This window comes from Canis lupus, chromosome 15 (genome assembly GCF_011100685.1).
Source record: "Canis lupus familiaris isolate Mischka breed German Shepherd chromosome 15, alternate assembly UU_Cfam_GSD_1.0, whole genome shotgun sequence".
Lineage (NCBI taxonomy): Eukaryota > Metazoa > Chordata > Mammalia > Carnivora > Canidae > Canis > Canis lupus.
Genome location: NC_049236.1, coordinates 48814148 through 48831235, shown reverse-complemented (window position 1 = coordinate 48831235; position 17088 = coordinate 48814148). Strand labels below are relative to the sequence as shown.

At 32.9% G+C, this 17088-nt stretch overlaps 1 protein-coding gene across 11 annotated transcripts in view; it reads left to right on the top strand.

Moving 5' to 3' along the window:
• The window catches only part of LRBA (LPS responsive beige-like anchor protein), a 722446-nt gene that overhangs the window by 527438 nt on the left and 177920 nt on the right, over nt 1–17088 (top strand). For all 11 annotated transcript variants that reach the window (XM_038558983.1, XM_038558984.1, XM_038558982.1 and 8 more), the window contains 4 exons: nt 4794–4911; nt 6976–7078; nt 11354–11469; nt 15741–15853. In XM_038558983.1, coding sequence (XP_038414911.1) covers nt 4794–4911; nt 6976–7078; nt 11354–11469; nt 15741–15853 — 450 coding nt within the window. The remainder of the gene's footprint in view (nt 1–4793; nt 4912–6975; nt 7079–11353; nt 11470–15740; nt 15854–17088) is intronic.

Sequence of the window (17088 nt, the reverse complement as noted above, 5' to 3'; positions counted from 1 at the left end):
TAACTGATTCATTGGAGGGCTAGACCTCTGTCTAGGGTGCTGTCAGTGTATGTAGAGTTTCAGTGAACAGAAAGTCCCCAAGAAGGGTCTGCTTCTACCTAATCCAGTTTTAATTGAACTCTAGAGACTTTGAAGTGAAGCCTCGGACCAGGAATATACTATTCCAATAGGAAATAAACCTCTTGTTTAGCTAGGCCTCAGCTGCATTTCAGTACTGACACCTTTTCCTAATGAATACCTTAAAGAAATGTTATTATATCAATTTCAACTACTGATTCTGTTAGTTAAAAGATTTTTTGTTTCCATTTTAAACCCAGCTATCTTGACCGTAAGTATAGAATTTCATTTGTTAATTCTAAATCAGGCTAGTTTTTTGTATGTGATTTTAATTTTTGATACTTATGGCAATTTTAAATAATTTTGTCTGTCTCTCCTCCTGTTTCTCTGAGTTTTAACACCCTAGACCTGATTATATTTAATTTTGAAAGCAAACTACTTTCGTACATTGAGTATGATACCTGATTTATATCAGATTTGAAAACATACAGAACAACACTGGATATTATTTATGGATGTATATGTACTAATAGTACAAGAACTGAATAAGAATGATAAAGCTTAAAACAAGAATAGTGGTTGGCTCTGATAAGGAGGAAAATGGGATTAGGAAGAATTATACATGGGAATTGCAACACTAAAATGCTTTGTTAATTTTTTTAAATATATGCAATAATATGGCAAAATGTTAGGATTTTATATGGTTGAGTAATAGGTACATGGGACTTATGCTGTTTTCTGTGGTTGTGAGTATGCTTTGGTAATAAAACATTTTAAAGAAATCTACCACTTCAAGTAGATGTTTTAATAACTACACTGTTTAAAGGAATGGGATATAAGTTGAATTTTTAATTAATTGGAAAGCTTTTAGTGCATTAAAAATCTTATAATATTTTAGTATACTTTTTTTTATTAATAATTGAAGTATCTTTAAATATAACAATGTTTAGTTGCATGGCCATGATCTTAAAATGATTGAAGTCACCTTTATGAGCAACAGGTCTTATTATGTGGCTTTATATAATATAGGTTTATATAAAGGTAGAATTTTGAGATTAGTGTGTGATATTTTTAGTGTATCACAGACCTTAGAGGAGCCTTTGTTATTTGTTTTCTTTGATTTCCTTCTTACACCTATAACCAAGTACAGGAAGACAAATGTAGTTGATTAAAATTCTGGCAAGTTGAGTTGTAGTTTAACAAATATTTAAGCCCCTTTTTAGAAATGTGACAATGTGGTGTATATATTATAACCTCTGTACTTTTGGGTTAGAGAATCTGCAAATAGGCTAGACTCTGTCACTAACTTCCCAAGGGACTTTGTATCACCTGTTTTATCTACCTAGCTCTCATTTTGCTTACTAATAATTGAATGGTAGATTGGAGTATAAGTATTACTTTTTTTTAAGATTTTATTTATTTATTCATGAGAGACAGAGAGAGAGAGAGAGGCAGAGACACAGGCAGAGGGAGAAGCAGGCTCCACGCAGGGGGCCCAATGTGGGACTCGATCCCCGGTCTGCAGGATCAGGCCCTGGACTGAAGGCGGCGCTAAACTCCTGAGCCACCCAGGCTGCCCGAGTATAAGTATTACTGAATGTATATTGGATTCTCTTCTACTTGATAAGTCCAAGGTGGCAAATTTAAATGCCAACAGAAACTGGACAGATAATACTAAATGAATGAATGAGTGGAGACTGTGCCAAAATGGTGAGTGTATGTCAGTTGTTACCATGTGGCAGTTAGATCTAGACGTGACAGATGCTATAGTTTTTCCTGAGAAACCAGAAACCTGCATACTTTGTTAAAATATCGTATGGTACAAACAAAATTAATTCAGGCCATGTGTGGAGCTTAAGTTGCCATTTATTGATTCATGTAATCATTCAAAAACATCTACTTTGTGTCAGAAAATGTTCTAGAAAATGGAAATCAAGTATACCAAAAGTCTTTGTTCTAGTAGAACTTAGATTCTAGCATTCTAGTGCTAAATAGAGACAATAGACAAGCAAGGAGATACTATAATTTCAGGTAATCATAAGTGTTGTGAAGGAAATCTGATGAGTTTGGGGTGGAAAGAGGTAGTCCTAGGGGTTTAGATCTGGTGTCCTCTCTGAGGAAGTGATATTAGAGCAAAAATATGATGTGAGAGTGAGCCAATCATGTGAGGATTTGGAAGAACATTCGAGTCAGACAAGAAAGTAAGTATAAAGGCCTCAAAGAAGAATGAGTTGGGCTTATCAGTGAGTCTCAGATCTAAGTCTTTATAAACAATTATAAAGAGCTTCAGTGTTTATTATGCATGTAGTGGGATGCCACTGAATGGTTATTATATGAATAAGTGATGTGATCTGGTTTGTATTTAAAAATTCTATTGTAGTTTTTTTTTTTTCCCCCTCCCTTTGGCTCTTCTGGTCATAGTAGACTCTACAGGTTAGATTAGGAAAGAAACCAAGTAAAAGGCCACTTTTGACTCTGTAGGCTTGGACCTACTGGTCATAGTGAGAGAAGGAGGTGCATGCAAACTCAGCTTTCAAAAAATCTTGAGAATTAGACCTGTAGTTTTGTCCTCCCTTTTCCTGTTCACTTCTCCTGTTCTTATTTATGCAGGTATTCGCTGAATGAAAGATTTCTGTATCACCAGTTTTAAAACAGAAGGTTTGTTTGGTTCTTAGAATTTTTGTTTTGTTTTTCAAAAAACACTGAGACTTGGATTGTTCTTTTGTTTTTAGATCCTTTGGTGCCAAAAATAGAATTTGTAGAAAAATCTAAATACATATTTAGTGAATTAAACAAGGTTGCTTTTTTCCCAAAGAAACTGCACTTTACATTGAGGAATATGGATTTGTTTGCATTTAAGATCTTAGAAAATGGAAATGAATATTAAAAAATTTTCATAGGATAAATTCTTATTAGTTTTTCCTCTATCCCATCTTTGTTCCTACATGCAATATCACAATCACATGTCGTTCTATTTGTATTTTTTAATGGTGGTACTTTTGAGAGATCTTAATTGTTTGCTTGCAGGAATTTTCATTAGGTTTTGATAGTAAAGACATCTCTTTTTCTTTATTAAATTAACATTAGGTGAAGTGCTAGCATAAGAAATTCCACATCTGAAAAAAAAAATTTCACATCTGGTTTTCCTTTTAACACCTTTATAATTAAGCTTTGAAATGAACTTTTTAAAAAACAAAACTTGAATAACAAAGCAACAAAATGGCTTAGGACTAAAGACAGGATTACTTTGAGTTAGCAAAGCATTCTAAGCTATTGCGTCTGTCACATGGGATGACAAGAATTGTAACAAGTTACTCTGACAACCTCCTACTCCATAGAGAGATTATGTTGAGTTCATTTGCAGGTTTGTGTTTAGCCTAGCTGACAAAATGATACTTAACCTCTTATACAGTCAGTCTTTGTGCTTTCTGAATGAGTGACTGTTGCCTTAACAGTGACCTTAAAAGTCTGATTAAAATTTAAAGTTATGAACTTGAATATATATAATTTTCTCATTTTATTAAAAAATAATGACATACATCACTGTCTAAGCTTAAGGCATAGAGTATGATGGTTTCATTTACATATATTGTGAAATGATTACCTCAATACATTAATCCATCTTCTCATATAAATCTGATTTTTTTTTTAAAAAAGATAAAAGGGGGGAAAATTTCCCCTTGTAATGAGAACTATTAGGATTTACTTTAAATATATACTTTAAAGTATGTAAAAGGTACTTCTGCAGTGGAATCTGAAAAAAGAAAACAGAAAACAAACAAATGAGTAAACAAATAAAAAGAGTCATGTAAATTATAGAGAACAAACTGATGGTTACCAGAGGGAAGTAGGGGACTGGGCAAAATGGGTGAAGAGGAGTGGGAGATACAGGCTTCCAATGATAGAATGAATAAATCACGGGAATAAAGGCATGAGGAATACAGTCAATAATATAATAGCAATATAATAAGATAAATGGTAGCTACACGTATGGTGAACATAGCATCATGTATAAACTTGTCAATTTGCTAAGTTATACACCTAAAACTAATGTAACCTTGTGTTTCAGGTATACTTAAAAAAAGAAAGGAAAACTTCATATAACATAAAAATGTTTCTGAGTACATTAAAACTGTATTATATGGGGGGTGCTTGGGTGGTTCAGTGGGTTAAGCCTCTGCCTTTGGTTCAGGTCATGATCCCAGGTCCTGGAGCTAGCATGCTTAGCAGGGAGCCTGCTTCTCTGCTTCTCCCTCTCCTTCCCATTTGTGCTTCCTAGCTATATGTCTCAGTGTCTCTCAAATAAACAAAATCTTAAAAGAAATCATTCTATATGAAACTGAATTGTATATGTAGTCTTATCTGTAAACATGTAGGACATTCTTTTATGGTCTTTTTTTTATCTAAAACTTTACTTTCCGTAATATGATTCAAAACTTAATCACTAAATAGTGCAATTTTTGTTTTCTGAAAAGCAATAGATTACATCACTGCTTTTAAAAGCCCAAAATATGTTTATAAACAGATGTTTTATCATTTCACTCTGCTTTTTCATTGAACTTCCTTTCCATAAATTGCAATCTATTTTCTTAGTCTCCCTCCAAATTATTTCAATAACTTTTTTCAATTTTTAGAAATTATTTTCTTAATAGGGTCTTTTCTGTTTTATTCAGGGGGAAAAACACAAAAAAAATCAACTGTTGTAACTTACTTGGGCCTATTTTTTTCCTCACTAGATCCTGGCATATACAGAAGGGCTGCATGGAAAATGGCTGTTCACAGAGATACGATCAATCTTTTCTCGTCGTTATCTTTTGCAAAATACAGCCCTGGAGATCTTTATGGCAAACAGAGGTAATATATCTCCAAAGTATGTTGTTATAAAGCTAACCTCCACCTCTTTCAGATTTTATTTTCAAACATATATTGTTTCCATTTAGGTAGTAATTTGTAGTCTACTCTCTGCCATACTGACCTCATTTTTTGAACCACAAGCATCTTCATGGTTTTTTTTCCCACTTGGTCCTTCTAAGAATTATGTGTCGTAATTTTAGTTTTCTAGCCATATCACAGATTAGTGCAGGGTTTTTGAGATATGGTGAATAACTAACCATTTAATCTGTTGTGGAGTTTTGATGTTCTTAGTATTGCTCTGATGCTTAAACTCCTTCTGGAAGGTGGATGCATTTAGAGAGGGGAGAGGGTAATCAAATGATTCATACATTTATTCAATCTTTTGTCTAATCTATTGCCATTTATAAAGGGACCATCAGAAAATGGTACTCAAGTGTCCTGGTTACTTTGTATTACATCATTCTTGAAAGAACTAAAATTCAATTTGTGGGTTTAAAATGGAACTTAGTGAAATTCATTAAGACAAGAAGGAGAGACAAGGTGAACCTGCAGTAAAAGCATTGGTGAGCATGAGTGGAGAATATAGAAAACCTAGTGACTTATGCTACATACTCCTTATACATAAGTAGATTGAAGTTTTATCGTCTCTTTCTATAATCTACAAATTGTCACTTAAGAAAATCTACACATAATAACATATATTCCATACACACATTATTTTCCCTTTACGGAATCATGTGTCCTATTTGGTCTCCCCTACACAAAACTCTTTCTCATAATGCACACATTATTCTTCCAGGCAAATAATCAAGTGAATGCTTTACACTTTGGTTCAGCCTGCATTATTGCTATCCCAAAGGGGTTTTGTTACAGTGTTTACAATATTTATTACTTGCTCATCCTCATTCATTTTCCTCCTTTAAAATTTCTTACGCAAAAAATAAATAAATAAATAAATAATAAAATAAAATAAAATTTCTTATGCTTCCTTGCTTTTGTATGTGTGTTCTTCCTTTGCCTTTCCTTCATGGCCTTGGTTATCTGCCATGAACTTATGATAGTTTTGTTGTTGTTTTTCCCCTGTATTCAATGTAAAAATAGATATATAGGGATGGCTTATTAAGGAGGTATGTTGGATATGTATATGACAGTTCCAAATATGTTTTGGTTGGTTAGTGAATGATCATGTACTTATTTACCTGAGACATGTTGGTAATGTCAGTACCAAATTGATAACCTTTTATGGACTGAAGAATTTTTTTAAGCTGGGTAGAGAAGAAAATCATTTTCTTAAAGGTTATGATACTGAAATTAATTAATATTTTAAGACTGTCCACATTGATATAAGTTCTCTCTTGTAATTTTGACTTTCTTATTTTTATATTTCTTAAGAAGGGTAAAAACTTATAAATGACTAATAAATTAACATGTACTGAATATGTTTATGTATATTGATGTGTGTTTCTTGATATCCTCAAAATGTATTATTTTTGAAATAGAGATGATTAGAAAACACTTAAATTTGATTATTAACTGTAGAGGAAAAGTTTTCCATTAGGTCACACATTGTTCTGGATTATGTGAACATATAAATTATAAACATAAAAATTGTAAAAATAATTTTTAAACTGTTCATCATTGGAAATAAATATGAATGACAATTTAGTACTTATATCTATAGTCTTTTGGTGTTAGATTGTTAACTACATAAAGTTAAAACTTTAAATATTTATTTATAGAAACAGATACATGTTTAACTAAAATTCAATTTTGTAAATTCAGAGTTATAGCTAGATAATCTCAGCTTCATGTCACATTAATGCAACAACAGTTTTTAGAACTTCTTACAGCTTTTAGATAAGATACTGTCTATGGCTAAGGTATTTGTAAAATGAGTATCACCTCTGGCATATTAATTCTAAAACTTGGTATGCACTATAATAAAAATAATATGGCAGGAATTGTATACCTGAATTAAAAATAAATATTTTTTTAGACCAAGAAGTCAGTTTTCTAAGAAGGAAATTATGTTGTGTTCTAACTTTTAAAAATTGTTTTTCATAGTTGCTGTAATGTTCAACTTCCCAGACCCTGCCACAGTAAAGAAAGTAGTTAACTATCTACCTCGTGTTGGTATTGGAACTAGTTTTGGGTTGCCTCAAACCAGGTACGGTTTTATTTGAGAAAAATTTGGAAAATTTTCTGTATTAATATTTTTTCTTACTTTTTAAAATTTTCTTATTTTGAACTTCTATTTAATGTTTCATATTAAATGATGATTAAAGTATTGTTTTGAGTCAACTAAACTTCTATTTGAAAAAAAACTGGAAAAAGAGGAGCAAATGTAATCCAAAGTAGGTTGAAAGAAGAAAATAATAAACCTAAGGGCAGAGCATTAATAAAAATGAAAGGAAAAACAATACAGAAAAATCAATGCAATGAAGTTGTTTCTCTGAGAAGATTAATAAACATAGTAAGTATATATACAAGACTTATGAAGGAAAAGAAGGCACAGATTGCCAATATCAAGAATGAAAGAGGGGACATCACAACAGAGCCTACAGATATTAAAAGGAAAATAAGGTTATATTATGAACAAATTTGTGCTACTTAGACAAATTAGAATAAATGGACAGATTTCCATCCAAGAGGTAACCTTAATACCTATACAGAGGAAATTGAATTTGTAGTTAAAGGTCTTCTGACAGAGAAAATTCCTAGTTCAAATGGTTTCATTGGCAAATTGTGTCAAATATTTAATGAAGAAGTAATACCATTTCTAGGCAAACTAACAGTATTAGATGAGATGCTTTGGATTATGTGGTCAGAAATGACGCCCTATATTGACTTCTAAGTTTTGATTTGAGTGAACAGAATCAGCTTACCTTTGAAAGCAGAAATAGCATATGCAAAAGTCCTGAAATAAAGTGAGGTTCCAGTATTGTAAGGAATGTTGGAAGGCAAATATCATTGGAACTTAGTGATCTTGGGAAGAGGGTGTCAATTCAGAGACGAATTTATTGTGGAAATCCAGGTGATATGTGGTGCTGAGAATTCAGTTACAGAGAGACATCCTTGTTTAGAAATTTGGAGGACATACAGTTTGTATGACGTGGAGATTAGTTATATAATGAAGAATGGTAACAGAGGGAGGTGTCCAATATGTCTTGCCAAATTTTAATTTAAGCTGCTGAATAACTTTTACTGAGATTGGGAACACTGAAGAAGGGATAAATTGTGTATCTATCCCCCCAAAGTTGGAGTCAGGGTTGTGAAGATGTGGTGGATGGACAGAAAATGTGAAGTTTATTTTGAGATGTATTGAAATTAAAACCCCTGAGTGATGTCCAGACTGAAATGTTGAATAGGAAGAGTTCAAAACAAAGATATAGTAATTGGGAAACAATGTTGAAAGACTGAATGCTTCCCCTAAAATAAGCAAGGCTAGAATGTCCTCCATTCTCACCATTTCTATCAACAGTGTATTGGAGATTTCAGCCTGTGCAGAAAGAAAGGAAGAGGAGGGAGAAATTAAAGGCATTCAGATTGGAAAGGGGAAAAAAAAGTCTTCATTCCTAGGTGACAAAAGAAGTGTAAGATGTGTATAATGAAAACTATTATATATGGCTGATACAAATTATGTTTTTTTAAAGATTTTATTTATTTATTCATGAGAGACACAGAGAGAGAGAGAGGCAGAGACACAGGCAGAGGGAGAAGCAGGCTCCATGCAGGTAGCCTGACATGGGACTCGATCCCAGGTCTCGAGGATCACACCCTGGACTGAAGGCAGCGCTAAGCCACTGAGCCACCTGGGCTGCCCAAAATTAAATTAAATTAAATTAAATGGAGACATTCCATATTCATGGATCAGAAGATTCAGTATGATTAAGATGTCACTTCTCCCCAGAACTGTAAATTCAATACAATCCCTATCAAAATCTAGCAGACTTTTTTGGAGATACTGAGAAGCTGAAGTTCAATAGATCGAGAATTGCCAAAACGGTGTTGAAAAAGAAGCTAGAAGACTCCCACCACCTGATTTCAGAGCTAACTATAAAGCCTCAGTAATCAAGATGTATTTATAAAAGGATAGGCATATAAATCAATGGAACAAAATCGAGACTACAGAAATAAACCTTAAATTTATGGTCAGTTGTTTACAACAAATATGCTAACACAATTCAATGAGGAAAAGGTAATCCTTTTTAACAAATAATGCTGAGACATTTCAATAGTCACATGCAAGAAAATGAACTTCAGTCCTTACCACACAGTATTCATAAAAAATTAGCTCAAAGTGTGTCATAGACCTATATTGAAGAGCTAAAATTAAAAAAAAAAATTCAAAGTGTGGGAGAAAAGCTTCATGACCCTGGAGTAAAAAGTTCTGAGATGTGACACCAAAAGCATAATCCATAAAAGAAAAAATTGAGAAATTGGATTTAATAAAAATTTAAAACTCTTGGGCTTTATCGGAGCACAAAGTATACCATTAAGTATATGAAAAGAGAAGTCCTGGACTGAAATAAATATTTGTACATATGTATCTGATAAAGATCTTGTATTCAGAATACATGCAAGACTCTTGCAACTCAATACTAAGACAAAAACCTCAATTAATGAAGGAAGAAAAGATTTGAATAGTTATTTTACCAAAGAAGATACACAAATAAATGGGTAATAAGCCATGAAAAGTTGCTCAGCAACATACATTAAAACTATAATAAGAGACCATTTTACACTCGCTAGGTGATTATAGTAAAAAATACATATAATATAGCAAGTATTGGCAGAGATGTGGGAAATTGGAACCTCATATATTGCTTATTGGAATGGAAACCAATTTGGCAGTTTCTCAAGAAATTAAAGATAAACACAACCTACAACCCAGTAATTCCATCCTTAGGGTTCTACCCAAAAGAAATGAAAGCATATGTTCATACAAAGACATGCTCATGAATATTTATAGTAATATAAGCTAGAATAATAATAATAATAATCAAAAACCAGAAAGAATTTAAGTATCCATCAACTGGTGAACAGATTTTATTTTATTTTTTTAGATCTATGTAATTGTTTTTAGAGAGAGAGCAAGAGCATATGAGGGAGACAGAGGTGGGGGGAGAGTCCCAAGCAGACTCCCCGCTGAGCATGGAGCTCAACACTGATCATAATCCTGGAGTCCTGGGATTGCACCATACATTGGGCTCCCTGCTCAGTGGGGGGGTCTGCTTCTCCCTCTGCCCTTCACCCTACTTGTGCCTCTCTCTCACGTGTGCATGGTCTCTCTCTCTCTCTCAAATAAATAAAATCTTTAAAAATGTGATATATTCTATATTCATACACTGGAATACTATTCAGAAATAAAAAAAATGAATTACTAATAACATGCTGCCACATTGATGAATCTCAAAAACATTATGGTTCATGAAGAAGACTGATGCAGAAGACTCCATGATGTATGGTTCCATTTATCTGAGATGTCCAGAAGAGGCAAGTTTATAGAGACAGAAAGCAGATTGATAGTTGCCTGGAGTGGAGGATAGGAATGGGGATTAACTGTAAATAGCTACAAGGCAAGTTTTTGTGGTGATGAAATGTTCTGAAGTGCATAGTGGTGATAATCACACAACTCTAGAAATTTATTAATGAATCATTGAATAGTATACTTACATGGGTAAATTTTAGAGTATGTAAATTAAACCTTTGAAAATAGAACTTAAAAAATATAGTTACTTGTCCCTGGTGGTAGGTAGAACTGTGACAGCATACTTCTCTGAGATTCTAGGCTCTGAATGTAATAATTAATCCTACCGCTTGTTTTCCACTGTTACTTAGTATTAGATTCATCTTTTGTTATTTATGTTGCATTAAGAAAACACAAAAAAAACTTGGTCTCCTATTATTAAGCTGTATAAAAAAAATAATAGTTTCTCTTACCTATGTCCCACCCTCATGAATAGACACATAAATAGACACATTCTTTCCCCTGTTATAGAGTATATAGACATAATATTTAAATTTAAAATGTACAAATGTGTTGTCTTTAAGAGACCTATTAAAATTGATAAAGATGTGAATATAATTTTGTATGTCTTTCTCAGTTACTATAATTCTTTTTATATCAGTAAGTCAGTAAGTTATTAATCTTACTATTATTAATCAGCATTTATGGAACCTAGATTTTATGGTGGCATTGTAATGACAGCTTACTTTAATGAATAGAACATGTATCATGGATCTGTGGCTAATTCAAATCATTTAACCATTAATTGTTCATTGAAACGTTATTTGTAGTCATTAGTGTATCATGAATAGAACTTTTCAGAATATACGGATAGCATTTTGGATGTCAAATATCCAGAATAAACACAGATACTTGTTATTTATTATTATGTTGTAATTAAATTGATTCTACACCAAATTCTGTATTTTGTAGACGTATCTCATTGGCTAGTCCACGTCAACTTTTTAAAGCTTCTAATATGACCCAGCGATGGCAGCACAGAGAGATTTCAAATTTTGAGTATTTGATGTTTCTCAACACGATAGCAGGTAATATGATCTTACATATTGACTTATTTCAATGCTAAATTATTAAATGCGATATTAGATTATTTTGAGTACTGTATAGATAGCTTACTTTTGTTTTCATTATTACTACATGAGTACCTTAGCAAGAGTAATTTTGATAGAGTTTTCACTTTTACATATGAACAGGTGACTAATTGAGGAAATTAGAAATGAGCATACTTTTTTTCTAAAAATATAAAATGAAAATTTACAACTATTCATTGTGGGATAGTAGAAATGAAAAAACCATATAAAATCTTTGGAACCTGTTATTAACTTAATCAGAAGTGTATTATAAGATGAAACAAAAATCCCACATAGAAAAAAAACTGGGTAAAATATCAAGTAGAGGAATATTTATATTATAAGTCATATGTGAAAATCTAAAGAGTAAATGTCTCTATATAAGGTATGTAGTCATGAAGTATTATTGAACATCACCCATTGAAGTTGTTCTCTTTGAAAAATAAAGAATAGAAATGTGTCATTACTTTTCATTTATGATAACTGGAATAAAGAAATAATTAATTGTGTGACATTTGAGATTCTGTTCAACAAACTGACAGTTTATATTTGAGGCACAAAGGAGGTACAGAGAGAATAAGGCATGTTGCTTGCTCTCAGAGAAGTTATTTTAAGTATGAATATAAGCATTTACGTGATTCTAGAGTAAGGAGCATAGATTCAATAAAAGAAATACAAAGTACTATGGGGATTAAAAGAACAGAGAGAAAGGGAAATTATATTTATCCAGTCGATGGGAATAAGGAAAAAACTAGGAAGGATTTCATGTCCATATAAGGACGGCTATTACTTCAGTAGAGCTGGTGGTTGAGAGGTAAAAAGTCATGCCTTGTAAAACTGAAGGCATACAGAAACCTACAAAGATAAGAAAATGTGAGATATAGTGGGAGAATAATTAATGGTATAGTTTACACCTGTGTGTATATGTATGTGCACACACAGAGTATAAACTCATAAAGGTATAATGAGAAAGACAACTAAAAAGGTAGTATGGAGACACATTGTGGAAGATTTTCTGTCAGTTTGAAGAGTTAGCAGCCGAATCATAGGGAAACTTCTAAAAGTATTTGAGCAAGTAAGTATTATTAGAATTCTATGGAAAGTTAACTTGGAGGCAGAATGAAGGATAAACTGGAGTGGAGAGAGACAGGCAGAGAGCACAGTTAGGAAGTAATTATATATATAAAAATAATGAGAGCTTACATTAGAGAGGTGACAGTGGGAATTTAAAGATTAAATGATGTAAGATTTATAAGGTACAAACCATTTGACATCGGACTGACTGAATGTAGCAGCTAAATGAGAAAAGAAGTGTCAGAAAAGGCTTCCAGGCTTCTGGCCTGAATCATTAGGAAAATGGTGGTGCTATTAACAGAAAGGAAGTCCAAAAAAATGGCCTAGGAAAAGATAATTTTACCATGTAGATGGACATCCAAGTTAAGATATCAAAAAGAATTTTTAGAAGTATAGGTCAAAAAATGTATTTGGAATTTGGAGATAGGACATTGGATTTCATCTGCATAGATAAGAAATCACCAAGAATGAATTGAGATGACCAAACCGGATAATACAGCAGTGAGACAAGATCTGGTGAATGTTCTTATGCAGGACAAGAAGAAAAAAGGAGTCAGTAAAGGAGAGAAGAGAAGGAGTGTTCCCAGAGGTTTTAGACTTAGGAGAAAAACTGGGGTGCAGCAAATGTCTTGATAGGCAAGAGGAAAGATGTTATAGAGAAGTACAGGATAATTTAGAATGAATATGGGCTGTGCCTTTAGCTTGGGCATTTGGAAACTTGTTGGTTACTTTCTAGGAGTTCATTTTAAAAGCAAACAAAAAAGATTAATTGTAAGAACTGAATGGTTGGAGATGAAATGTGAACATTAGATGTTTATTAGAGTTTTCTTGTGTAATAGTAAAGACAGAATGGGTGAAGGCAGAGGTGAGAAACTGTGAAGGAGGGACAGAGAGGAAAAGTAACAATGCAAATTAAGAGACAGGCTCAAGAGCTCAGGTGAAGGAATTACAGCTCACAAGGTATAAAGGCACCATTAAAGAAGAGAGGAAGAGAGGGACTGTTAGGAAAACTAGAAGTTAAGGGATCACATCAAAAGGTCTAAATTTTACCAGTTAAGGAGGTATTCAACTCACAGCCAGTTGAGAGAACGGAAAGAGAAAGTTTGAACAATTATGTTGAACTAAGAAGAGATTATGTAAGTAGTGACTGAAAGGACTTTCAAGCAGTAATGAGAAACAAAAGATATATAACACGTTTAATGGACATAGTATGTGTTAACACACAGTTTGAATGCACAGTAATAATTAGGGAGCAATATTTATGAAAAAGTCTACTCTCAAATGGCTTTTTTTGTACTTAACGTGTCTTTTAAGTATATCCTCCAAATATTCTTTTTAAAGAATAGAAACAGTAATTTATTTTGGATAGTTAACTTGGAGGCAGATATATACACTAGAAGGGGTTGTGTCTCACATTATTTAAGATTTCTTTTACACTATTATCTGTGATACACATAGGATCTCATGATACCATGACATATTTCCCAAAGGACAGTCAGTAGACCTTCAATAACTAGATATAGAGTTTAACTTAACGAAGGTCTATTTACAAGGAGCTGTACCTATGATAAATTTGTCTTCTTTTGTACCTATGATAAATTTGGTCAGTTAAGTAGAAGAGGCAAGATGACAATTTTACTAACATGTTTACTAACATCCCAATCAGAAGGAAAGAAATGGGTGGAGGGAATCAAGATAGAGTGGTTTTGCTGCTAAGTTTGGTTACTTTTTTCTGGGAGAAATTAAAATTGAGAGAAATATGTAGTGACATAATGGCCTCTGAATTAAAAATTGTCCTTGTTACTCATATTTTGTTAAGACTATTTCCAGGTCAATCAAGGAGGCACTATGTTACTTTAATAGTCCTCAAGATGGATAGAGTGAAATAAAATTAAAAACATCAAATCATAAGGAAGGCTCAGATACCAAAGATCCATTTGAAGAACAACTATAATATTCAGCTGTGTACTGATATGACACCAATATATGTTTGAGAAAAAGATGATAAATGCCCAATATAAAATAAAGGAATTCAAACAATATTAATATACTTGTCCCCCTTATTTTTTAGCCATAAAAGTCTGTTCACATTAAATCTAACTAAAAATAGGGACACCTGAGTGGCTCGGTGGTTGAGCATCTGCCTTTGGCTCAGGGTGTGATCCCAGGTCTGGGGATCGAGTCCCACGTTGGGTTCTCTGCAAGGAGCCTGCTTCTCTCTCTATGTCTCTGCCTCACGCTCTCTCATGAATAAATAAATCTTTTTAAAAAATCTAACTAAAAATAGATTATAGACTAGTAAATAGTAGAGCTGGGATTCAAATGCTAGTGTTTTGACTTTGGAAACAGTGATTTCATCCACTATGCTGCCTCCCTAAAGTGGTGATATCCAGAAGACTGGTGTGTGTGTGTGTGTGTGTGTGTGTGTGTGTGTAAAAATATGAGGGCTATCTCATCCTTTGTTTTATTCATATTTTTAATAGACCTAAATGCGTCACTGAATGTCATTAGTTTAAAAAGTGTGGAAGAGTACATGGCAGCATTTAGGAGTGGGGGGAAAGCCAGCATCGGTGAGGCTTTGCATTATATTCAGAGGACCATAGAATTTGAAAGCTATCACAGAAATTTTAGAGTTATTTAGTACAACTCCCTCATTTTACAGATGACTAATAAATGTCCAGAGAAGTTAATTCACTTAGGTTTGATTGATTATTTGGTTGATTGGTTGGTTAATGGCGGAGAAAGGATAGTTGTTTGGAAAAGCTCTGTTAGAATTGAAATTTTTTTAAAGTATTAATAAAGAATATTTTGTTTGCTTCAGGCTCTCAAATACGAAAAAAGCCAGGTATATTTTATAAAAACATAAACTTGAGGCCAGAGTATCTGGATTTGAATATGATTTGAACATTCCTAGTTACATAGCTTGGGGCAAGTTTTCAACTTTTTGTGCCTCCATTTTTATCCATAAAATGGGGATGGTAATTTTATAGGTTTATTATAGGTTTGAATCAAATAACATATGTATAGCACTGAGAACAATGTTTGGCACTCACAAAGTTAAGTTCTTATTATTTTTAGTAAATGATATTCCTGAGTCTGCTTATCATTTCATTTTATTATTCTAAATAGAGAACTTTTTGTTTTTTCTCTCTCAGGACGGAGTTACAATGACTTAAATCAGTATCCAGTGTTTCCCTGGGTCATCACTAATTATGAATCAGAAGAACTGGATCTTACCTTGCCAAGCAACTTCAGAGATTTGTCTAAGGTAATTTTTCAGAAATCATCTGAAATACAGCTATCTTACATATAACAATAAATTTGATTATCTTTAACTTTCACATTACTTTCTAAAAATCTTTTTAATATAACCATAAGTTTGGGCAGCCCCGGTGACTCAGCGGTTTAGTGCCGCCTTCAGCCTAGGGCATGATCCTGGAGTCCCAGGATCAAGTCCCATGTCGGGCTCCCTGCATGGAGCCTGCTTCTCCCTCTGCCTGTGTCTCTGCCTCTCTCTGTGTCTCTCATGAATAAATAAAATCTTTAAAATATATATATATAACCATAAGTTTAATATATTTATCTCTTAAAATGTATTTTCACTTTCTCAAAGTGAGATTAATTTTTTAAAAAGGCATGATAAAGTTGGTTAACAGTTAAAAGTATTTACAGTTGTATTCTTTTACCCATATACATTTAGGAAGATATTATTCTAAAATATTCTTTAAAGGGTATTAGTAATTGATAAAGCATATGACTAAATCATGAACACTTCTCACCAGCACTTTCATGGAAAGACAAGTACCTATACACTACTCCAAGTGTCCTCCCTGGTTTCTTTGGTACCTTTTACCCTTGTCCAGTCCATCCCTCACTACCACAAAAATGAATCATTTTTAAATCTAATTTTGAATTATATAAATCTAGTGCTTAAACCTTTTTTGACTTACAATTATTCTGAATGTAGAATTATTCTTTCCCAGTTCAGAGTTTTGCTTCCCTGCTTTTAATGTCCATCTCCTTCTTTGTAAGTGGCTGACTCTAGTCCTATAGGTTACCTCCTCATAGAGACCATTACTGTTTAACTTCCCTGATATCCTGCTCTCTGTTTCTTTCATAGCACCTAAAATTACCTGCATTTTATATATCCTTCTACTTTTTGGTTTTGGTTCTTCTTATCTCCCCCCCATTAAACTCCATATTAGAGTGTTCACCATTATTTCTCCCGTGCTTAGTACAGAGCATGCCATTCACTAAATGTGCTAAATAATAAAATATATAAGACATTTACCCTAACTTCTAAAATACTAATATTAACTTTAATTGTTTAAATGTAAAACATAAATAAGCAAAAATTACTCTTTATTTACCAAATATCAATAAGGAATGATGACATTTTATATTTATATACATATATATACACACACACACATACACACTCTCTCTGTTTTTTTTAACTAAGTATTTTCCCATACCTGAAGTTCAAGAACTTTCCTTATCTGT